The sequence below is a fragment of the Myotis yumanensis genome, unplaced genomic scaffold (assembly GCF_028538775.1).
Source record: "Myotis yumanensis isolate MYYU_CA2020_CCGP unplaced genomic scaffold, mMyoYum1.0.hap1 SCAF_1, whole genome shotgun sequence".
In the NCBI taxonomy this organism is placed as follows: domain Eukaryota; kingdom Metazoa; phylum Chordata; class Mammalia; order Chiroptera; family Vespertilionidae; genus Myotis; species Myotis yumanensis.
The window spans coordinates 17,840,955-17,864,681 of NW_027223752.1; the positions used below are offsets into that span (position 1 = coordinate 17,840,955).

At 46.4% G+C, this 23,727-nt stretch overlaps 2 protein-coding genes across 4 annotated transcripts in view; one reads left to right on the forward strand and one right to left on the reverse strand.

Annotated features, from left to right (window-relative positions):
• TDP1 (tyrosyl-DNA phosphodiesterase 1) overlaps positions 1-6,867 on the reverse strand; it is a 54,248-nt gene extending 47,381 nt beyond the window's left edge. For 2 of the 3 annotated variants that reach the window (XM_070403446.1, XM_070403456.1), the window contains exons 1-3: positions 6,701-6,867; positions 3,431-4,005; positions 30-73 (exon numbers count right to left, since the gene is read on the reverse strand). In XM_070403446.1, coding sequence (XP_070259547.1) covers positions 30-73; positions 3,431-3,995 — 609 coding nt within the window. In that variant the 5' untranslated portion in view covers positions 3,996-4,005; positions 6,701-6,867. Of the gene's footprint in view, positions 1-29; positions 74-3,430; positions 4,006-6,367; positions 6,451-6,700 lie in introns of those variants that run through there. The other variant, XM_070403452.1, reaches the window with a different exon arrangement.
• A 1,298-nt stretch (positions 6,868-8,165) lies between these two features.
• Positions 8,166-23,727, forward strand: part of EFCAB11 (EF-hand calcium binding domain 11) — a 137,136-nt gene continuing 121,574 nt past the window's right edge. The window contains exons 1-3 of the mRNA XM_070403461.1: positions 8,166-8,311; positions 8,817-8,912; positions 14,911-14,956. Coding sequence (XP_070259562.1) covers positions 8,237-8,311; positions 8,817-8,912; positions 14,911-14,956 — 217 coding nt within the window. The 5' untranslated portion in view covers positions 8,166-8,236. The remainder of the gene's footprint in view (positions 8,312-8,816; positions 8,913-14,910; positions 14,957-23,727) is intronic.

A 23,727-nucleotide genomic window follows, 5' to 3' on the forward strand; every position in this document is an offset into this window, starting at 1 on the left:
AAAAAACAAAAAAACAATCGCAAACTCACCTGTGCTGAAGATACAAGTGTCCCAAATAGAGGAGATAAAATATCTGTGAAGATCAAACATTTAAACATAATTCATATTTTGAAAGACATTCTCTAGCAATAATAATCACAACTGACTTACTCGTCACTGATGCTCAAAAATTTAGCTTAGAAAACTGTGACCTGAAAAATTACTACAAAGCTAGGCTTTAGTTCCCTAACGTTCAAGAAAAAATTTCCCTGTGCTGTTTGCTAATACAGTGGGGCCTTGACTTATGAGTTTAACTCCTTCCGTGATGGAGCTCATAACTCAAATTACTCGTATGTCAAATGAATTTTCACCATTACAGTGAATTGAAATGCCATTAATCCATTCCGGACACCCAAAAAACACCGCAATTGTTTTGTTAAATGTTTTTAAATAAGAAGAATGTATTTAAAAAATAACAAATATTGTTTAAAAACACAATGCTGAACAATAGAATGTAGTGCAATAAACTTGTTTTATTAAGTTTAATGTACAGCATTTACCTTGGAGATCAAACGACTTAAAGATGCTGATGGAGTTGGAGGAGAAAGGCTGAACTGAATAACTGAATCTTATTTGCTGATTTTTGCCCTTTTCGCCACGCTTTCATCACTTTCATCTACAGGAGTTTTCGATAAAAACCTGTCCAATGAGATCTGTTTCATCCTCCCTTTCAGAATATTTCTGAAATGAGTTAGGCAAGTGTCATTAAATACTCCATCTGGGTGTTTCTTTTGAATAAAGTCTGAAAATTTCTCCCACATTCCCAACATTTCTTTTATCTCACTTATAGAGATAACCTCCTCCTCCTCCTCCTCCTCCTCCTCCTCCGTGTCATCTATTTCCTGCAAAACCTCCGTGTGCTGCTGCGTCTGTAGCTCCTTTAGCTCCTGCATTGTCAGTTCCTCGGAGTGCTCCTAGATGAGCTTGTTGATGTCACCTTCCTTTATATCCACGCTCGCTGCCTCACCATGTCTGACAACGGAGTGAATGCCGGTCCTCTTTTTAAAATTTTCGAACCAGTCCCGACTGGCTTTAAACGGCTCGCCCCATGCCTCGTCCATTGAAGTGCCTGGGGTCTGCTGCAGCAAATCAGCGTAAATAGCTCGTGCCTTCTCGCAGATTACAGCCTTCGTCACGGTATCTCCAGCGAGCTGCTTCTCCGTTAACCATATCATTAGCAGCTTCTCCATATTTTCATGGATAGATGTCCACTGTTTAGAAATGATTTTAACGCCCTTGGCTGGAGTTATAGCCTGAATCGACTCCTTCTGCTTCAGTATGGTGCAGTTCGTAGAAGTGCTACACTCGTACTGCTTCGCCAAGTCGATTACACACACACCTTGGTCATGTTTTTCGATAATTTCTTTCCTTAATTCAATGCACATCATCCGCTTCTTCTTCTCAGTACTGTCCTTCGCACTTACTTTCTTTAGATCCATGGTTGAAAAAACGAAGTTTCGCAAAATAACTGCAAGCACAAATGTGAGCACAACACTGATACTTCAACTAAGAGCTAACTGCTTAAAGTGAACGAGTGAGACACGTGATGCTGGGCTGATGTTGTGGCGTTCACTGTGACGTTCCCTGCGCCAACTAGAGGTGGGGTATCTGAAGCTGGCTCGTAACCTGAATTTTAGCTCGCAACTCAAAGCAAAAAATCGGCCGAGAGACAGATTTATGCCTATGCCTATGTTACCGAGGATGAAAAACTTGTTAGTCGGGACACTCGTAAGTCAAGGCCCCACTGTACTTATTATGTATTCTTTAATAAAATACAATGCAAAATTAAAAGCTACGACGTCGTCGATACTGGATGAGCGGTCAGTTTTAGAAGCTGCCAGTAAGGACAATGATGATGCATGCTGTCCTTCTTTCCAGATCTCTGAACTTTTACCACCCTCACGTACTCCTTCAAGTCCCTCTCAAGAAACCTCCCCAACCCAGGACTAACTCGCTTTCTGTGAAGGCGAGGACAGAGGCGCCCATAGCTCTGAGCTGTGGACACCCTCCACCTGGAGTTAGCATCAGATCCCACAGGTGAAGGACTCAGTCCCACAGGGCTGCCCCCACCGCAGATGCCAATCACAAGTCCAGACCTCCTGTACTTCTGACTATAACTTGGGGGTTCCCATGATCCCCTCCTCGGGTTCGATCATTTGCTGAAAAGTCTCCCAGAACTTTGCTTACTAGATTTCTGGTTTATTATAAAAGGATACAACTTGGGAACAGCCTGGTGGAAGAGATACATAGGCTGGAGTGATGAAATCACTGGCCATTAGTGATTAACTCAACCTCCAGTCCCACTCCTCTCCCTGGAGGTGAAGGATGAGGCTGAAAGTCCCAACTCTGATCACATGGTTGGTTCACTGGGCAACCAGCCCCCATTCTTAGGGGCTTTCCAAAAGTCACCTCATTAACATAATAAACCCAGGTGTGGCTGAAAGGGGCTTGTTACGAATAACAAAACACACTTCTTTGCCCTTTAATTACTTTGGAGTTACTTTAGGACAAAAACCAACTATAGCCAGGGATGAAAACCAAATACATGTATAGAACAATATGACACATGCACCTCAGGGAATAATCAAAGCAACCAAAGGCCATCTTTTGGTTCAAAACGGAAACACCTATTTGCATGCTAGCATTCTCTTTTTTGCTTCTTTACCGGAAACCAAAACCAGGGTTCCAAGTAGCAGTTCTCAAACTTGACTGGGCATTCGTATTCCCTACGGGGTTAGTTACAACAGGCTGCAGAGCCTTGCTCCCAGGGAATCCGGGTGGGGCCGGGAACATGCATTTATAACAGGTTTTAGGGGATGCTGATACTGCTGATCCAGGCACCAAAGAGAACTGCTGGTGTCAAGTATTTGCTACTTCATTAATAAAGTGTTACTGATCAAGTTTGATCTCTAAGTTAACAGTTAGAAACAACTTTAAACATTGCACTAAGTATTCCAAAGCATTCAAAGGACCTGAGAAACATCCTCTGATCTCCTAAGCCAGTGGTTGGCAAACTGTGGCTCAGGAGCCACATGTGGCTCTTTCGCCCCTTGAGTGTGGCTCTTCCACAAAATACCGACTTCTGCGCATGGGCCACGAAGTTTCGATTGCACTATACGTGCGCGCCCGCACGTGGTATTTTGTGGAAGAGCCACACTCAAGGGGCCAAGGAGCCGCATGTGGCTCGTGAGCCGCAGTTTGCCGACCACTGTCCTAAGCGAACAATTTGCTGTCAACTCCCTGCATTTGCTGTCAAATGCTCTTTTTCTTTTTCCTGGGAGTGATTAAGTCCATGATGATCTTGGAGACCATTCTAGCTACCCTAGTGGTTTCACCCGAGGGGCCCTCTCACGTGCAGTGACAGCTCCGGACACCAGCGCGCCGTACTTACCCTTGATGTGGAGGGCTCCAGAGTTATACTTTGGCTTAATTCCTGAGACTCTAGTGAGGTAGAATTGGAAGGGGTTCCCTTTATCCAGCATGTCCCAAATGTCCTGGCCTTCCCCGGACGTTTCGTACTCATCTTCGTCCTCCGTGAGCGTGGGGCGGGCAGGAGGGCCATGACTTCCAGCCCTTGGGGCAGCACTTTGTGTGGGAGGGGAGACGCCTTTCTCCTCTTTGAGGGCCACTTTGTCAGGCGCCGTCAGCTGCGTCTCTGGTGGCAGCTCATCGTCACTGCTGGAGAGACACCAGCCCAGGTCTTCCTGGGAACCACTCTTCTGCTTCTTGGGAGGTGAAACTTCTGAAACCCCATCTGTGCTGCTGAATTTCAGGGGTGACATCTTCCTCCTGTGGGCGGCTTTCCGAGCCTCGGAACAGGTGTACCTTGGCTCACAGGCTGCTTCCTGCCCCGCATGGAGGAGAGAGGTAGACAGCTTGTCCGGTTTGGCCTTCTCCTCCTCACTTTCATCACTACTGGATATCGTCCATCTCCCATAATCACCTTCCTGAGACATGATACTTCTTCTGGAAATGAAAGGTGGAAATATTGTTATTTCCCATTCCCCAGGCCACTGGCAAACTACCTCTACTGCTCTTGAACTCCCTGTCCTGTGAGCGCCTGGAACACATACAGCGCACTGACACCTACCAGACGCTGAGCCAGGTAACCAACATTATCATGGACTTAATCACTCCCAGGAAAAAGAAAAAGAGCATTTGACAGCAAATGCAGAGTTGACAGCAAACTGAACAGCTTTGCAGGTGTTCTCAGGAACATTACCAGGACCGGCTATGGAATTTGGCAAAGAAAGTGACAGCAAAAATCCTGGTCACCCTCTCTCCTCTCCCTTAGTCTTTCAATCTAGACCTCGTTCTTAGATGGGGGTTGAGCCAAAGCCCAAAACAAAACAAAAATGTTCATTGTTGACCCTGAAGCTTCCAACTGGTTGCTGGGATTAAGGCCAATTTAAGGAATTTCAGGAGTAATTCTGAGCATGCTTAAATTTTTTTACAGTCAAATTGGAACTTACACAGCTATTCCTCACTGAAGCATGGAGCCCAAAGGACTTCAGTGATTATTTCTTACTTCCCCAAAGATAAGCTACTTACCATAATCTTAAAGCCCTCAATGATCAGGCCGTCAAACCTCAGAGGGAAGGTAGGGGAGGGTGAGGGTAAGGGGTAGAGATCAACCAAAGGACTTGAATGCATGCATATAAGCCTAACCAATGGACACAGACATCAGGGGGGTGAGGGCATGAGTGGGGGCAGGGGGTAGGGGGCAATGGGGAGATAAGGAGACATATGTAATACCTTAATCAATAAAGAAAAAAAGAGACAGTGTCAAATGATCTATTCTGTCTATACATTATCTAGAAGTACTTCCATGAGGACTCAGCTAACTTCATAATTATCTTACTGGCCTGGCCCTAAATCGAACTGCTAAAACCTGCAGAGAAAGAACTTGTACTGAAGCAAAACACTTTTACTTTGTGAACCACACTGGGTAATTTCTACTTTCTTTATCTGACAAGAGGAAAACTGATGCCAAGGAGGATGAAAATCGCCGAAACCGGTTTGGCTCAGTGGATAGAGCGTCGGCCTGCGGACTGAAAGGTCCCAGGTTCGATTCCGGTCAGGGGCATGTACCTGGGTTGCGGGCACATCCCCAGTGCGGGGTGTGCAGGAGGCAGCTGATCGATGTTTCTCTCCCATCGATGTTTCTAACTATCTATCTCTTTCCCTTCCTCTCTGTAAAGAATCAATAAAATATATTTAAAAAAAAAAAAAAAAAAAAAAAAGGAGGATGAAAATCTAAAGACATTCTCCCACCAACTGCCAACTTGAAATGTTAGAGCTTTTATATTAAGGATTTAAACAATTTGTGGACGCAAATGAGTACTCCTCTTAAAGCTGCTAGCTCTTCCTCTCCCCCCTCCACACTACACCCAGCTGGGGTAATGCTTTAATGCTTCCAGCTGCTTCTCTTTATGGATCCTGCAGATCATCAGGAGGGCCTGGGAGTAAGGCTCCTCAATTGAGGCCGGGTTTGGCCAGTAGTGGGCAAACATGGGCCATGATTTCAAATCCAGTCATTGCCAGGTGGTCAAGGTGCATTCATAGAGGTTCCTGAACTGCTGACCCTCAGTTTCCTCCTCTGTAAAAGGGGTACCATATCTACCTCCCAGAGTTCATTCATACAACAAATACTTACTGAACAGCTGCTGTGTGCCAAGCACTGGGAATTAAAAGTTAACCACATACAAAAGGGGTTCTGCCCTCGGAGGACTTATATTTCAGGGGAAAAGAAACAGACCAACACAAAAATAAACAAACAAAAAAACACCCCAAGGTATCTTTACAGGCATTCCTTACGTCTTACAGGCGTGAGACAGAATCAGGGCTGCCCTTTCTCTGGAACACTCTGAAGAAGCAATATTTAAGTGAGACCTGAGGGATGAGAGGAACCCGCGGGTGGGGTGAAGCAGTATTCCAGGGAAAGGAAACCCAACCTGCAAAGGCCAGGAGGCGGGAACGAGGCTGTAATCAATGCAAGAGCAGAGGGAAGCACCTGGGCAAGGAATACAATGGCCCAGGATGAAGGAGCAAGGCGTGTTCAAGACACCGGATTGTATTCTAAGAACAAAGGGGCGCCACTGGGAGGGTTTTAATAAGCAGGGGAGCACCTTGGTCCAACTGACCCCTTAAAAAGTATTCCGTTCCTTCCAAGTCTGGGTGGAGAATGGTTTGGAGGGAGACGGAAGTCGAAGTGAAGGGGCAGCCGCATGGGATCGGGATGCAGACTGATGCAGGCGGTGGGGATGGAGCGTGGGGATTCGGGGTACGTTTGGGAAGTAATAACAGCTGCTGACTTTTCTGCGCTTACCTCGGGCCAGGCACAGTCCGCAGCGCCTCACCGGGGACTAACTCATTTCCCTTTCACACGTCTACGCCGAGTACCACGACAGGTCCCATTTGTGGAGAAACTGAGCCCAGAAAGGGTTACGTGCCTGGCGGCGGGGGAACGCGCGCGCCACGTGCCCAGCTGTCACTCCTAACAGCCGAGACCACCCACGCACTCCGTGGAGCAGGGGGACAAGAACCAGCGCAGGGGGAGCCCTCACGGCCCCTCTCCCGCAGGACTCGGGTCGCAGCGCCTGCCGCTCGCGTCCAAGAGGTACAGTTACTGGAGGAAGTCGAGGCCCTGCAGGGGCCCTACCTCGTGTCTTTACGGGATGCTCGGCTTCCAGCCCCGCCGCGCACTCACGTCTTCCCGGGATCCGGACGGAGCAGGATCGCAGGTCCAGCGCCGGCGGCGTCCAGAGGCTTCCGAGCCCGCGGCCACCCGTTCGCGCCCCGCCACGGCCGCCGGCGCCTGCGCGCAGTTCAAACTCTACGGGACCAGCGCGCACCTCGCGGCTGCGGCTCGGCCCCTTCCACTTCCGGGACGCCCGCCGCTGGGTCCTAAAGACCGCCGTGTCCACAGGGGCTGCCTGGAGTCTCCCAGGAGGTGGCGAGGGAGACCTGGCTGCTAGGTCTTCGCTCACCTCCTGGCCACTCTTCTCAAACAAAAACAAAAACAAAAAATCGGAGGGAGAAAAAGAATTGTTACCTCCCTCTATCTTAATGAGCAAAACGCATCCTATTTAGAAGGATTCTTACGGACAACCTCAGACTCCCAGGGCAGGAGGCTGGTGGCGGTGGTGGAGGATAGATGTTCAAAGGCAGAGAGAGGACCAGCTGAGGTTCGAGGCAGCTGAGGACTGAGACCTGTCCCCCGGGAGAAGCGGGCTTGCCTGGGGCGCACATTGTAAAACCTGTTGTGAAATAAAAAGTTAAATGAGCTCCCCTGGGACTGGGACTCAAATGACTGTTTCTTAGCTGAAACTCGGGCTAGAATGCCGGGCTTCTCTTTCTTTCTCTCTCTCTCTCTCTCTCTCTCTCTCTCTCTCTCTCTCTCTCTCTCTCTCTCTGTGTGTGTGTGTGTGGTTTTTAATCTTTCTGATTTGCCAGAAGAAAAGGATCTAAGATAAACGCCTTTGCAAAACGCAACCCTCTCCATATTCCGTGTCTTTAATAAGGATGTTTGCTCTGGAATTTGGGCTCAGTGCTGTTTATGCTACTTATTCTCGCAGTTTTTTTCATATCAAGCTCCTCCGCCTGGGGCTTGAATGAAGTGACTTGCGTAAATGTGCTCAGGGTTCACTCGGTTCGTCTGCTTTGCGCCAGGCATCGTGCTGGGTGCTAGGGGTACCGAGAGGACACAACTGACCCAGGCGGGCTCGACCCCAGTGACTTGCTGATGTGCACGCGAATCCTGGCCTTGGTTCTTTTTGTTCCGTTCCTACTATGCTTTGTTCACACTCTTTCTGAGTCTCGTGATAGTTAGCACAACGCTGTAGATCAAAATTACCAACAGTAATTTACTGCGAGGTGTGGGGGCCGAGAATGAAAAAAATCATGGAAGCAGCACCCGGTTGAGCTAGCTCCCCAGCGGCGCGCGCAGAGTTAAGGGTCCAGACTGGGCGGGGCCTAGCGCCGGGGGGCGGGCCTGGGAGCCTCTCCGCCATAGGCTGCTCCGGGGAAACGTTATAAACAAAGCGTTTGGCCAATAGAACTGCGGGACGGGCCGTCCAATGGGAGAAGACATTGGAGGTGCCCGGCCACTTTCAGCTTCCAGATCCGCAGTGTGCGTGGCGGGTGGTCTGCGGCTCGTTGGGGTCTGACTCCTGAGGTCTCTGCTTTGACGGTCGCGATGTTTTTCTCCGACGCCGGGGCCCGACCACGCACGTGGGAAGCCAGCCCGTCGGAACACAAGAAATGGGTGGAAGTAGGTGTCTCGGATTTTAACTTGATTCGGAACTCCCACTTGGGTCTGACCGAGCCGCGGTGCAAAGGGACATTGTTAATGACTGAGCCTAAGGCTGCACGGCTCGGCCTCCAGTCCTGGGTTCTGGCTGCTTGTCCGTCCTTTTTCGTCTCCGCTACACAGCCCATTAGATCATCTGCATCTCTCCTCCCGCCTTTCAAAGCAAGCCCCTTTGACTCACCTTCCTGATTCTAGGACCGAATGTTGGGTTGAAATTATCCTAGGAGTCTAAAGGAATTAACTTGTGTCAGTTTAGCGATTAAGTCGTTGGAACTCTGGAGGGGCGTATTTTAGCCCAATCATTAAGATTTCTGGAGAATTAAAAGTAGGATAATGAAACTCCATTTCCGAGCCTACTGGTGGGCCGAGTTTTAGATTTTGGACGTTCAAATGTAATATAAGCTGGTAATAAAAATAATAGAACAAACGGTTTCGGTCTGAACTAAAAGTATTTAATGTTCTTAAGGTATTCAAAGCATGTGATGAAGATAACAAAGGCTACCTAAGCAGAGAGGACTTCAAAGTTGCGGTTGTAATGCTATTTGGGTACAAGCCCTCCAAGGTACAGCTTTCTTTATTTGGGGATGGGGCTGACAATAGAACGATCTTACTGGTGAACAGATCCTAATGGTTAAGTGCAGAGGGCTTGCCTACGATGTTTATAAAATTAATTGCTGCCTTATAAGCAGTTTCAGAGATGTGCCCAGTGCTGAATTTTACTTTTTTCTTCAGAACCCAATTCAGGGATGAATTAGGAAGCTATCTCACCACCAGACTGCTGACTTCATAATAAATATGAGCTGCTAGAAAGGTGTGAAGAGGGAAGGCTGGGAGGGGTGGTGTTGGTAATAGGAATTCACAGAGGAAGTGACATGCAGGTTGGTTTTGAAATTTAAAAAATATTTTTGTTTGTTTAAATTATAAAAGTAATACATGGCCCCAGCCGGCATAGTTCAGTGGTTAAGCTTTGACCTATGAACCAGGGGGTCAGGGTTGGATTCCCGGTCAGGGCACATGCCTGGCTTGCAGGCTCAATTTCCTCTGTGGAGTGAGCGTGCAGGAGGCAGCCGATCAATGATTCTATCTCATCATTAATGTTTTTCTCTCTCACTCTCCCTCTTGGAAATCAATTATTTTTTTAAAAAAATACACGAACAACTAAAAAATTCAAACAGTGCAGAACAGTGTAAAGATGAATGTAAAATTCCCTCCCTCCTGTGGAGGAGAAAGAGACCACATGCCAACCTGACAAGCTCAGGGAAGGCCTGGTCTTGCAAACTCAAAGACCTAACGCCGTGGTCAGCAAACCACGGCTCGAGAGCCACATGCGGCTCTTTGGCCCCTTCAGTGTGGCTCTTCCACAAAATACCACGTGCGGGCGCGCACGTACAGTGCCAGTGCGATTGAAACTTCGTGGCCCGTGCGCAGAAGTTGGTATTTTGTGGAAGAGCCAGTATTTTGTGGAAGAGCCACACTGAAGGGGCCAAAGAGCCGCATGTGACTCTCGAGCCGCGGTTTGCCGAGCCTCAGTTTGCCGACCACTGATCCTAACCTAACCACAAAGGATGGTCTGAAATTAAAACTTCAAGTAAAAGCAGTTTATAGTAGGTACTCACTTCCTAAGCCTCACAAAGGTCAGCCTTTACCTTGACTGAGCCTATTTCTTTTTGCATCTAAAATAACATACCTGTGAAATGTCAGGGTAACTTGTAACTTCCCTTTTTCCGGACCCCTCGGGCCACAACCAAAGGCATGAGGGCTCCTGGACACAGACCACAAATCCCTTCACTGTTATTGAGTTAATTGTTGACTGTTAACCATCCTACACCCACCTAAGTAAAAGAAGTTTTAAGTGCCTGTCATTTTACTTTTTATCCAATCCCAGAGGTTTCCCCTCATCCTTTGATTGTAATATAAAACAAGGTTAATAACTGTCATTCTCCAGAGCATTATCCCAATACGTTGAGATTCTGCTTCACAGCAATTGTCAACAGTGTGGCTCAAATAAACTCACAAAAATTGTTTGCAGGTTTGAATGTTTTGTGTGTGTGTGTGTGTGTGTGTGTGTGTGTTTACACTAACACTCCCTACTAGAGGGTCCCACTCTTAGGGGTTACCATGATTAAGTTTCTTGTGTATCATTCCAAGATTTTCTATGCAGGACCAACATATACATGCATAGCGTTCTTTGAAAACATAACATGCTTTTTTGTCTTATCAATAGTTGAACATAAACGCACACACCATCACCACATTTTTTTAAAAAGTTGCATAGTATTTCCATTAGCCAGTTTCCTGTTTTTGGTCATTTAGATTCTTTCCCTTGTTTTCCGTTCCTACAAACATTGCTGCTATGAGCATCCTTTTATATCTATATCTGTGCTTGTGGATGCACATCTGTGGGATAAATTCCCAGAAGTACAATTCCTAGGTGCATTTGAAATTCTGTTGGATATTAGTCTCCAGGAAAGGTTGCATTAATTCACGAATAATAAGGGTTGAGCTGAATTTCAATGAATCTCCTACTCTAGCAGGGCAAGTTTCCTATCCTCCCCCACCCCAATCTTTTTTTTTTTAATTTAAAATATATATATATATATATTTTTATTGATTTCATAGAAGAAGGGAGACGAGAGAGAGAGAGAGAGAGAGAGAGAGAAACATCAGTGATGAGAGAGAATCATTGACCAGCTGCCTCCTGCACCCCGCCCCCCACTGGGGATCAAGCCTGCAACCGGGGCATGTGCCCTGATTGGGAATTGAGCCATGACCTCCTGGTTCATAGGTTGACACTCAACCATTGAGTCACATCAGCTGGGTTCCCACCCCCATCTTTGTGCTGCTCCCCTTACCTATTGCATCACATTCTAGAAATGCATTCTTGTTAAGCTGCTGAACTGGAATTAATCAGAGACAAGACCTTGTCCAGGATTAACACATTTCACTGCAGTCATCAAGCAGAGGGACCCTCAGGACTCTGCCTGAACTGCTCTCCGTCATAGCCTTGTGAGACCAAACAGCTTAGCAATCTCTGACCCACTGTTGCTCATGAGTGGCACTACCTGTCAGATTGCAAGCTCAGTGAGGCCGGGGACCATGTGATGTCCACTTCTCCGTCCTTCGTTATGCTTAAATGCATCACAACTTCACAGCAAACATGGTGTGTTGACACAAATAGGTCCCCTGAATAGCCCAGATGGGTTCATAGTGGTTCAGCTACCAGGGGATGTTAGTTACAGAGCTCAGAGAAGGAGGGCTGGCTCCCAGAAACTGCAGCTCTCCTGTTATACTCTACTAGAGGCCCAGTGCACCAATTCGTGCACAAGTGGGGTCTGGCCGGGCCTATCAGGAGGAGGAGATGGCGGGAGGTTGGCCAGTCAGCCTGGCCAGTCAGCCTGCCCTGATTGGGGCCTGATCAGGCATTACAGCTGGAATTTTAATGCCGGTCAGCTAAGCAGACTCAGCCTTTGAAGCATTGTATTTAACCTGGTTCAGCTGGAAAGAAATCAGGTCTCCTGCCTTTATCACCCTTGTGTCTACTTAGTTGGTTTTAATTTTAGAACCTCAGTGGGGAACTTAATGACAGTGATGTGGTAACTTATGTATGTACACACCATGACATTTAACAGACATTAGCTTTTATTTTCGTACTTGATTGAGGTTTTGGATTTTGTTGTTGATGTTGTTAATCCTCACTGGAGACTATTTTTTCCATTGATTTTTTTTTTTTTAAGAGAGAGTGGAAAGGAGGGAGGGAGGGGGAGACAGAGAAAGAGAAACATGGATGTGAGAGAGACACGTCGATCAGTTGCCTCCTGCATATGCCCAAGTATCAAACCTACAACGCAGGCACATGCCCTTGACTGGGAATCAAACCCTTGACTCCACCCTTCAGTGTGCAGGCTGACGCTCTAACCCCTGAGCGACGCCGGCCAGGGCTGGATTTTATTTTTTAATCTAATGAAATGTTTATTGACTGCAGATCACTGAACAGTAAAGTACTGATACAGTAAATCGCCTATGTACTTAATCATTTGTACAGTGAAGTTTTATTAAATAAGTAACACTCATGTATACCCTTGGTAAAATTTAACAGGTTTTTACTTTTATACTGGGTTGAGGTTTGGGGTTTTATTTTTGAGTATTGCTTTTGAGCAAATGAAATATTTACTGAATGCAGGTTATGAAGCAGTAAGACGCTTATATAATAAATCACTTATACACTTATGCAATTATTTACATGATGAAATTTTTTTTTTTAATATATTTTATTGATTTTTCACAGAGAGGAAGGGAGAGAGACAGAGAGTTAGAAACATCGATGAGAGAGAAACATCGACCAGCTGCCTCCTGCACATCTCCCACTGGGGATGTGCCCGCAACCCAGGTACATGCCCTTGACCGGAATCGAACCCGGGACCCTTCAGTCCGCAGGTCGACGCTCTATCCACTGAGCCAAACCGGTTTCGGCCATGATGAAATTTATTAAGTGTTCCTACTAATAAAAAGAACATTTGCTACTTGCTAGAGCAGCGGTTCTCAACCTGTGGGTCGCCAACCTGTGGGTCTCGACCCCTTTGGGGGTCGAATGACCCTTTCACTAAGACCATTGGAAAACACATATATAATTACATATTGTTTATGTGATTAATCACTATGCTTTAATTATGTTCAATTTGTAACAATGAAAATACATCCTGCATATCAGATATTTACATTATGATTCATAACAGTAGCAAAATTACAGTTAGGAAGTAGCAACGAAAATAATTTTATGGTTGGGGGTCACCACAACATGAGGAACTGTATTAAAGGGTCACGGCATTAGGAAGGTTGAGAACCACTGTGCTAGAGATATAAAGGTGAATAAAACGTAGACCCTACTTTGAAGCTGTTTACAATTTAATGTAGAGAGACTTACAAAACTGTGGTCAATACTAAGATGGAGAAGAACAGAAAGTGAAGGGGACAAGAGGAGGGTCTGAGTTTAGTGGCAACTGTAATAGGAATCCGAGCATTGTTTAAAGGAGTTAGTCCGGGCCGGTGTGTTCAGTGGTTAGAGCATCAGCCACTGCACCAAAGGGTGACTGGTTTGATTCCCGATCGAGGGCACATACCTAGGTTGCAGGTTTGATCCAGGGGCTCTTGCAGGAGGCAACCAATTGATGTGTCTCTCTCACATCAATGTTTCTCCCTCTCTCTCTTTTTCTCTCTCTCTCTCTCTCCCCTCCCCTTCCCCTCTATCCCTCTCTCCCTCCCTTCCACTCTCTAAAAATCATTGGGAAAAATATCCTTGGGCGAGGATTAACAGTAACATAAAATAGACTAGTGGAGCTAGACCTCTGATAGGAAGTGTCTGGGAGCACTTTGTGGTGGTAGGAGAAGTTGCGCCCTTATGGTTGATTGGATAAGGTGATGGTTAGAGAGTGACGCCAGGACTGAAGCAGTTGTGATGCCACCAAGTAAGAAAGTTCGGGAGTAGATTCAGGGAAAAGTCAATGCGTTCAGATGGGGGCACACTGAGTTTGAGGAGGCTATGAGCATGCCAAGTGCATTCACTCATTTAATGCTGTGCTGGTGCCGGGGTTATGGTGGTAAAGACCTGCTCTCAGATGGTGCTGCCTCTTAGATACAGGAATCTGAACTGGGTGGAGAGGTGAGGAGTGGAGATAAATTGGAGACTCCTCAGTTTCCAGGTGGTAGTGCAAAACAGGAGACTGGATGGCATTGCCCAAGAAGAGTATGTGGACTGCGAAGGGCAGTAGCTTGAGGGTAGAACATTGGGGCTGTACCAACATTTAAGGGTCGGCAGGGGGCCCATGAAGAAAATGCAGTCAAAACCATCTGGGGGAGGCAAGAGGAACCAGGAAAGTGTTGGGTATGAATTAATCAAAATTAAAAGAACTAAATAGAGAGATAGAGGTACTATCCCAGATAGAGATAATGTCAGGTGCTTGCCAAGGTTCTAATTCCATAATGTTTATACTGTATTTTTTAATATTTTTAAAATTGATTTCAGAGAGGAAGGGAGAGAGAGAGAGAGAGAGAGAGAGAGAGAAACATCAATGATGAGAAAGAATCATCAATAGGCTGCCTCCTTCAAACCCCCTATTTGGGATCGAGTCTGCAAGCTGGGCATGTGCCCCCGACTGGGAATTGAACCATGACCTCCTGGTTCATAGGTCGATGTTCAATCTTGAGCCACTCTGGCCGAGCTATACTGTATTTTAATATTTAGTGAAAGCAGTCCCTAAACTTCATATACAGTGTGTTTTCAAATATGTTTAAAATGCATAGACAAAAAGGTTAGACCAAAATGTCAATGGTTTTCATTGGATGGTTGAATTTTAAAAAATTTTTCTTTATAATTTTTTATATTTTTAAATTTTCAATATGTTACTTTTACAATTAGGGGGAAATTAAAAATTAAACCATTGTAACAATTTCTGTATTTGTGTAAAATGGAAAAGTTACTGTCCCGCCACCCTAGGCATGAGGAACTTGCACTGTGAAAACATTCAATGAAATGATGCGCCCTATTATTCTTTCTTCTTTTCTAGATAGAAGCCGATGCTGTGATGTCTTCAGTAAATCCAAACACCTCCGGTAATTAATAAAGTTAATATTAATTTTTTTTAGTCCTCTTAGACATTCATGAAACTAAAACTAAGAGCAGATATGGAGACTATAAAGCATTGTGTTTAAGCACATCTTTGTTTTGTTCGGTTTCAAAGAAGTTTTGGTTCTTTTCATTGTGATTAATTCATGTGTTCATAAGAATATGTTTATCATAGGAAATTTTTAAACCATTGAAAAGCGTAAAGAAAAAAATGTGGCTCATCATTTCAGCATCCAGTGGATGACCTGGGTTTTGTGATAGGGGCAGCTCCAGCGGCACTTCCTGAAGAGTGGGGGAGAAGATTTAGGGTTTGGGGAGACCAAGAGTTCAATTTTGAGAAGATGCAAGCCATGAGGTCAAGACAGTTGGGCTGTATGAATATGGAATTCAGAGCAAAGCTGTGGGCTGAACAAATAAATTTGGGAGTCATCAGCATGGAGAAGGTTTGGCAGCCATGGGAACGGATGAGACCACCTCGAGAGACACAGGGCCTGAGACCCTTAGGAGCTAGAAGCATCACAAGTCAGGCAGAGGATGAGGAAATGGAAGAGTCTGGAGGGGCAGAGGGGCAAGGGGGAAATCAAGAGTGTTTGCTCCAAAGCCAAGAGAGTGGGTATTTCAAGGAAGAGGGTGTGGCCAACCCTATCAGATGCAGTGGGCGAGTCAAGGAGCATAAGGACCAAGGAGAATCCCTCTGTGTTGGCAGCCTGGGTGGTGGTTGGTGACTAGTAAGAGCAGTTTAAGTGTGGTGATGGCAGAGGCCAGGCTGGGGAGTGAGAAAGTGTGCGAGGGTGAGAGTGTGAGTAGCTAAGTCTTTCAGTAGGTCCAGCGTGGCTGTGGATCAAAAGCGGTATTTCCCTTTTTTTTGTTGTTTTTTTTTTTTTTTTTTAGAACATGAAGATGTTTCTAAGCTTAGCAGAATGATCTAGAGAAGAGGGAAAAGGAAGATGAGAGAGAAAGGGAGTCGAATACTTATTGTTTGAGGAGATAGGGACCAGTGCATGCTGGATTGGCTTTTTAAAAATTACTTTTTTACTAATTTTTAAAAAAAATATATTTCATTGATTTTTTACAGAGAGGAAGGGAGAGAGATAGAGAGTTAGAAACATCGATGAGAGAGAAACATCAATCAGCTGCCTCCTGCACATCCCCCACTGGGGATGGGCCCACAACCCAGGTACATGCCCTTGACCGGAATCGAACCCGGGACCTTTCAGTCCGCAGGGCCGACGCTCTATCCACTGAGCCAAACCGGTTTCAGCAAAAATTACTTTTTTAAAGAAATACAGAGAGTCTTCTGGTTCCGTCAGACTCAATGTGTGTTGTTTCGTAGTTACGTCGCCATCTCCCATTTACAGTATTTATATAAAAAAAAAGTTCCGTCATTTCGACGTATGTACATATGTGCTTTATGTTTTTTATTATTTGTTTACCACAAGTGAAGGTCAGGAATTATCTGTCTTTTAAGTTTTTTTACTGTTTCACTTCATTACTGCTGTGTGTGTGCTCCATGTGAGTGACGTAGGTGCTTATGTAGGTGGGTTCCGACTTATGGCGAAAATCGCGTTATGTCGCGCCAGTGCCGTAGGAGCCGGTCTCCGACGTAACCTGAGGACCTACTGTAATGTAAAGTAGCACAGAGAATAGCTATATACCCTTTATCCAGATTCACTTAATGTTAACATTTTACCCCATTTGCCTTCTCATTTGCACTTTCTACCCTCTCTTGCTGCACTGTCCGTAACTACACTTAACGTCATCATAAATTTATATTGATACTATATTTTTATCATATTTTTCGTCTGTATTCCATTGTCACTTTATTATTTTTATTTTTGCCTTTAAAAATTTTTTAAAAATTGATTTCAGAGAGGAAGAGAGAAGGAGAGGGAGAGAGAGATAGAAATATCAATGATGAGAGAGAATCACTGACAGCTGCCTCCTGCACACCCCCTACCGGGGATCAAGCCCACAAACTGGGCATGTGCTATGACCAGGAATCAAATTGGCAAAATTTGAGTGCACAGGATGATGCTCAGCCAATTGCGCCAATAACTTCTTGGTGAAGGCTTCTCTACAGTTTTTTCCTTGGGTTTCTATGTCAATATTCTGTCATCTGGTCATTTCCCACTTTTTTTTTTTTTTTTTTTTTTGGCATTGCTAAGGTTTTTCTTCTTTAGGAATCCCCTGATAGCCAGTGAGCGATTCTGTCTGTCTGGATGAAAGTCTCCTGCACTCATTGTATGTAGATAGCCTTTCTCCATCTGTGGCTTTTCTGATGCAGCAGGTTTGACTGTTTGTGAAGGCCCTTTCACATCCATGTTCTCACAGATTTTCTTTCTTATGGATAATCCCTGAGTCCGAATTCTTTCCTTCACCACTTCCTTGAGGTATAGAGAGGTGTTATTCTGGAAGAAAGATTTCCCATGTTCTCTAAGGTGTCGTGAGTTCTGACGTAGAGGAAAGGTTGACTTTTAGCAGAACTTTTCCCATATTCAGTATCACAAGTCTCTCCCACTCTCCAATATGTATGAACTCATGTTTAGTAAGATATGACTTCATAAGAAGGGTTTTTCACATGTGTTAACATTCATATGGGTCTCTCCTGTGTGAGTAATTTTATATACAATGAAGAGTCAATTCTGGCAGAAGGTTTTCCCACCTTCTTCCCTGATGTAAAGTGAGGACTGATTTGTGGGAAAAGGATGCTCCAAGTATCCATCGTTAGTCTTCCCCCTCATTCCCCCCATGTTTGTTTTCTTTCTTTCTTTTTTTCTATGTTTGAGAGATTTGGCTTGTGGCTGAAGATATGTTTATGAAATTTACAAAATCTTCTCTCCTTTATGAGTTCTCTAATTATTGAATTTTTACTTCTTGTAGAAATATTTCTCACATTTGTTGCAGGGATAGAGCTTCCTTTTGCTATGAATTCTGATATTCATGTGGTCTGTCCCATGCCTGGGTTCCCTCAGATATTTTGAAGGCTGCTTTATTATGGAATATTTTCTCAAATTCATTATGGCCTAAGGATTGCTTCAGAACTGGGATTTTTTTTATACTGAAAGCAGTCTTCCCTCTGAAGGCTTTCCGACTTGGATGATGTACGCTCCCGCTCCCGCTCCCGCCCCTGCTCCCGCGTGCATTCCCTTGCATTTCATATCCAGGATATTACATCTGCTCTCACACCCACTTCTCAATCAAATCATTAGGATGCTTCCCTTCACAGCATCTTTTCCTAATAATTTTAAAATATATTTCAAAAGGTTACAATGTAAATTAGTCACCTGAGAAACTCGGGAAGATCGGGTTAGAGAGATGAGACTAAAATGTAGATGCGTGATAACTTGCTCGGAAATTACCATGAAGGACTCTCCTTAGTCTACAAGCTGCCAGTCTTCCCCCTTCCTCTTCTGGTCTTGATATCAATGTCCAGTTGCCTTTCTCAAAGCACCACTTTCTTCATGATGTAAGGGAATAGACTTGCATGAGGGTGCTAACTCTCTAACTAGCTTCAATTCACGTTCACTGGAAAGCAGAGACTCAGGACCACAAACATCCAAGAGAAAGAGTGAAACAGCCATCCCAGCAGGAAATCACTGCTGAACTCTGATCACTGCGAACATTTCTTCCTATCATTTCAGGCCCCCAGCTCCCTCTTTTCTCCCTCTCAATGACGTAAGTCATATTTATATTCTTTTTCTTGCAGAAAGAGTGTTTATCCACAAATTTAATGTTTTATTTTTTTCCCAAATATATCATTTCTCTCAATATTTTGATCTTGAAGAAGAACTGAAAAGTTGGCCTTGGCTTTCTGGGAGCAATTTTTTCAGGTAATCAACTTTCCAGAGTTGACTGGGATTCTCCCGCCAGCAACAGCTTTTCTTACATCCAGACAGGGCTGGGCCCCGTCTTCACGTGCCACCTCCAGGATTCTCTGTATAGTGCCCAGTTGCTGCCCAGCCTTCCTGGGTGAGGTCCAGACCCACATCCTGGACTGACCCTGAGTCGGCAGAGACCTGACGATGCACACACTTCACACACAACCTAAACCTGGGTGCCCAGATCCAGCTTCCCAAGAGCTTCTGGTCTCTCTATAAGTCGGTCGTTTCTGTTGAGGTTTCTTGTGAAAATCAAGAGTGGAAAGTTAAGTTAAAGCTATTAGAAATGAGTAGAATGTCTCAAGGAAAGGCACTCTGGAAGAATCTGAGGGCAGCCAGAATGGGGAGCAAAAAGGTGCTAATACCATTTTTAATGCTTTTAACATCCAAGCAAGCGAGTGTCAGCAAAAGCTGTTCAAGTACCAGGAACTAGGGATTAAATTAGTGGGGGAGAAAAATCAAGGCACTTGTTTAAGGAAGCTGCAGATTGCTGTTGGAGTTGGATCCCGTATTCACTATTGCTGCCTCTTTTATAGTATTTTATTTCATTACAACCCTTGTTCTCTAAGTACAGAGGATTAAAAAAAGTTTGCAACTGGAAGAAACCTAAAGATCTGTCATTGTTAAAATGAGGAAACTGGGCTCCAGAGAGAAATAATAAAATATCTTAATCCCGACATTTGATGGTTCTTTATTTGTTTACAAATACTTTTACATGTGTTTATTATTATTATAGAGTAGAGGTCCAGTGCAGGAATTCGTGCACCAGTGGGGTCCCTCAGCCTGGCCTGCCGGATCGGGCTAAAACTGGCCCTCCAACACCTCCTGAGGGGTCCTGGATTGTGAGAGGGCGCAGGCCAGGCCGAGGGACCCCACTGGTGCATGATGGGGGCTGGGGAGGGACACATGAGGTTGGCCAGCCAGGGAGGGGCTGAGGGAGGGCTCCAGGGCATGCCTAGCCCGTCTCACTCAGTCCCAATCAGCCGGACCCCAGCAGCAAGCTAACCTACTGACCGAGCGTCTGCCCCCTGGTGGTCCATGCACGTCATAGCAACTGGTTGATCAGTTGACTGTCTGCCCCCTGGTGGTCAGTGCATATCATAGCGAGGGGTTGAGCGGCCTTAGCATATCATTAGCATATTATGCTTTGATTTGTTGAACAGCAGACTGGATGACCAGACACTTAGCATATTAGGCTTTTATTATATACTAGAGGCCCGGTGCACAAAAATTTGTGCACTCGGGGGGGCAGGGGGAGGGGGGTCCCCCAGCCCGGCCTGTGCCCTCTCCCAGTCTGGGACCCCTCGGGAGATAACGACCTGCTGGCTTAGGCCTGCTCCCGGGTGGCAGAGGGCACGCCCAATCCCTAGGTGCAGCCCCTGGTCAGGCTCAGAGCAGGGCCGACTGGGGAGTTGGGGCGTTGCCCCGTCATGCACAGAGCAGGGCGGATCGGGAGGTTGCGATGCCATCCTCAGTCACGCTCAGGGTACAGCCGATTGGGGGGTTGGGGCACCGCCCCCTGTCACACTCAAGGCAGGGTCGATGGGGAGGTTTCGGTGCCACCCCCTGTCACGCACAGAGCAGGGCTGATCAGGGGGTTGGGGCGCTGCCCCCTGTCACACACAGAGCAGGGCCAATCAGGGGGTTGGGGCTCCGTACCCTGTCACACACAGAGCAGGGTCGATCAGGGGGTTGGGGAGCTCCCCCCTGTCATGCACAGAGCAGGGCCGATCAGGGGGTTGAGGAGCTCCCCCCTGTCACTCACAGAGTAGGGCCAATAGGGGAGTTGGGGCACCGCCCCCTGTCACGCACAGAGCAGGGTGGATCAGGGGGTTGGGGCGCTGCACCCTGTCACACTCAGGGCAGGGCCAATGGGGAGGTTATGGCTCTACCCTGTCACACACAGAGCAAGGCCCGTGGAGGGGGGTTGGGGCACCACCCTCTATCACCCACAGAGCAGGGCCGATCAGGGGGTTGGGGCGCCGTCACTGTCACACTCGGGGCAGGGCCAATGGAGAGGTTATGGCTCTACCCTGTCACACACAGAGCAGGGCCGATCAGGGGGTTGGTGTGCTGCACCCTGTCAAACACAGAGCTGCAGGGCAATCAGGGGATTGGGGAGCTCCCCCCTATCCGGCACAGAGCAGGGCCCGTGGGGGGGGGGGGGCGCGTTGGGGCACCACACCCTGTCACACACAGAGCAGGGCCGATCAGGGGGTTGGGGAGCTCCCCCCTATCAGGCACAGAGCAGGGCTGATCGGGGGTTGGGGCACCTTCCCCTGTCACGAACAGAGCAGGGTGGATAGGGAGGTTGTGGCCCCGCCCCCTGTCACACACAGAGCCGCAGGGCAATCAGGGGGTTTGGGCGCTGATCCCGGTGCCGGGAGGCATATTACCCTTTTACTATATAGAATAGAGGCCTGGTGCATGGGTAGGGGCTGGCTGGTTTGCCCTGAAGGGTGTCCTGGATCAGGGTGGGGGTCCCCACTGGGGTGCCTGGCCAGCCTGGCTGAGGGGCTGAGGGCTGTTTTCCGGGTGGCGAGTGACTGAAGCTTCCAACCGCTCCTTGTTTTCTTTTCTTTTTTCTTTTTTTTATTCTGGGCCAGCTTTAGCTCTGAGGCCTCGCTGCTGAAAACATCGATACAATGTTTCGGTCCGGCTGGGTTTCAGTCTGGCTGGTTTCTGGGCTTTTGTTTAGCTTCTTATTTGCAACATAGTACATAGTTGCTTAGACTTTCATCTGAGAGGCCGGCAAGTGAGGTGGGGAACGTTGGAGTCCGCAGCAAGCAAGCCTCATGCTCGCTTCAGTGCCTGGCTGCCGGCCGCCATCTTGGCTGACAGTTAATTTGCATATACTCACTGATTAGCCAATGAAAAGGGTAGCGGTCGTACGCTAATTACCATGTTTCTCTTTTATTAGTGTAGATGACAGTGATGGTGAACCTATGACACGCATGTCAGAGGTGACACACGAACTCATTTTTTTGGTTGATTTTTCTTTGTTAAATGGCATTTAAATATATAAAATAAATATCAAAAATATAAGTCTTTGTTTTACTATGGTTGCAAATATCAAAAAATTTCTATATGTGACATGGCACCAGAGTTAAGTTAGGGTTTTTCAAAATGTTGACACGCCGAGCTCAAAAGGTTCGCCATCACTGATATAGGATATTATACCTCCAATTGCTAATGCCTACCACTGTGATGGGCACTATTCATGGATTGTTAAATTTGGGGCAACTGTATGATATGGGAATTACCCTATTTTATAAGTTTAAACCCCCCTGAAGCTTAGAGAGGTTGAGTGATTTGCCCAGGGTGGCCCAGCTGGCTAGTAGCTCGCAGACCAGTGGTCTCACCTCCAAGCTTACCCTCTCAACCAATCAGCCACCCGTTCCCTTCCTTTTAATAGTGCCGTGAGTCATTATTAGTCATCGTGGCAGAGTTGAGACTGGTGTTCATTTCCTTAGAAACTTAATGAGTTGAAGTCAGGAGTGGTCAGAATGCACAAGGCAGGTTCTGTGTAGTTAGTAGATGTTGATATCTGATTTGGTTCTGAGCTACCCAATGCACAGAGCAAATAGGGGAATCACAACCAAGCGTAGTGGTCCACACAATAGAAACTCTTCTCTAGAGGGACATTGTTTTCCATGATGTGGGAGATTTCTCCTGTGATGTCTCATGATGGACAGACTGATGAGTGGAGTCCACAAAATGGTTCGATAAATAAATTAGTGAATTTCATATGCCAGTTTCTTAAAATTTCTTCAGTGTAGAAGGCCAGGGGTCTACTATCAGACATGTCTGGGAAGTTCCATAAAGGACAAAGACCATGTATGATCTCAGATGACTTGACTTTATTGTGGGATACATTGTAGAGCATCCTATATAATAAAGAGGTAATATGCAAATTGACCATCACTCCAACACACAAGATGGCCGCCCCCATGTGGTCAAAGACAGCTGCCACAAGATGGTCAGCAGGGGAGAGCAGTTGTGGGCAATCAGGCCAGCAGGGGAGGGCAGTTGGAAGGGACCAGGCCTGCAAGGGAGGGCAGTTAGGGGTGACCGGGCCAGCAGAGGAGGTTAGTTGGGGGGGACCAGGCCTGCAGGGGAGGGCAGTTGAGGGTGAACATGCCAGCAGGGGAGGGCAGTTAGGGGCAATTGGGCCAGCAGGGGAGCAGTGAGGCATTGATCAGGCTGGCAGGGGAGTGGTTAGGGGGTGATCAGGCTGGCAGGCAGAAGCAGTTAGGGGCAATCAGGCAGGCAGGCAGGCAAGCAGTTGGGAGGCAGCAGTCCTGGATTGTGAGAGGGATGCAGTTGGACATCCTTCAAGGGGTCCCAGATTGGAGAGGGTGCAGGCTGGGCTGAGGGACACACCCCTCCCCCATGCACAAATTTCGTGCACCGGGCCTCTAGTTTTGTATGAATAGCAACAGCTGAGAACCACATGAACATAGCCCCACAGAATCCTCCCACAGCTGTCTGTGTGTTATCCCAGATCCATATAAAGTATGCCTTAAGGGAAAAGGCAGAACAAAGTACACCAGTATTTTGTTTTATCTGGGTGATTAGATTGAGGTTTTTTTTTTCCCCCCTTTCTGTTTACTTACATTATTACCCTTTTAGAGCAATGAACTTATTTTGCTTTCATGCTTAAAAAAGAAAAAGCTCTCTAGGAACTTTTAACCTTTAACTTTGAATGATGGCAAAATCAAAGAGATTGATTTATCATAAAGGTGATTATGGACTGTTTGATTTGGTCATGCTATCCGCTGTCAGTTCGATTGGAAGGTAGTTTGTGGGTGCTGAGGTTAATGGCCAGTTGGCTTGTGTGCTTTTATTTATTACTATCCTGTCTGATTTGTTTTGAACCA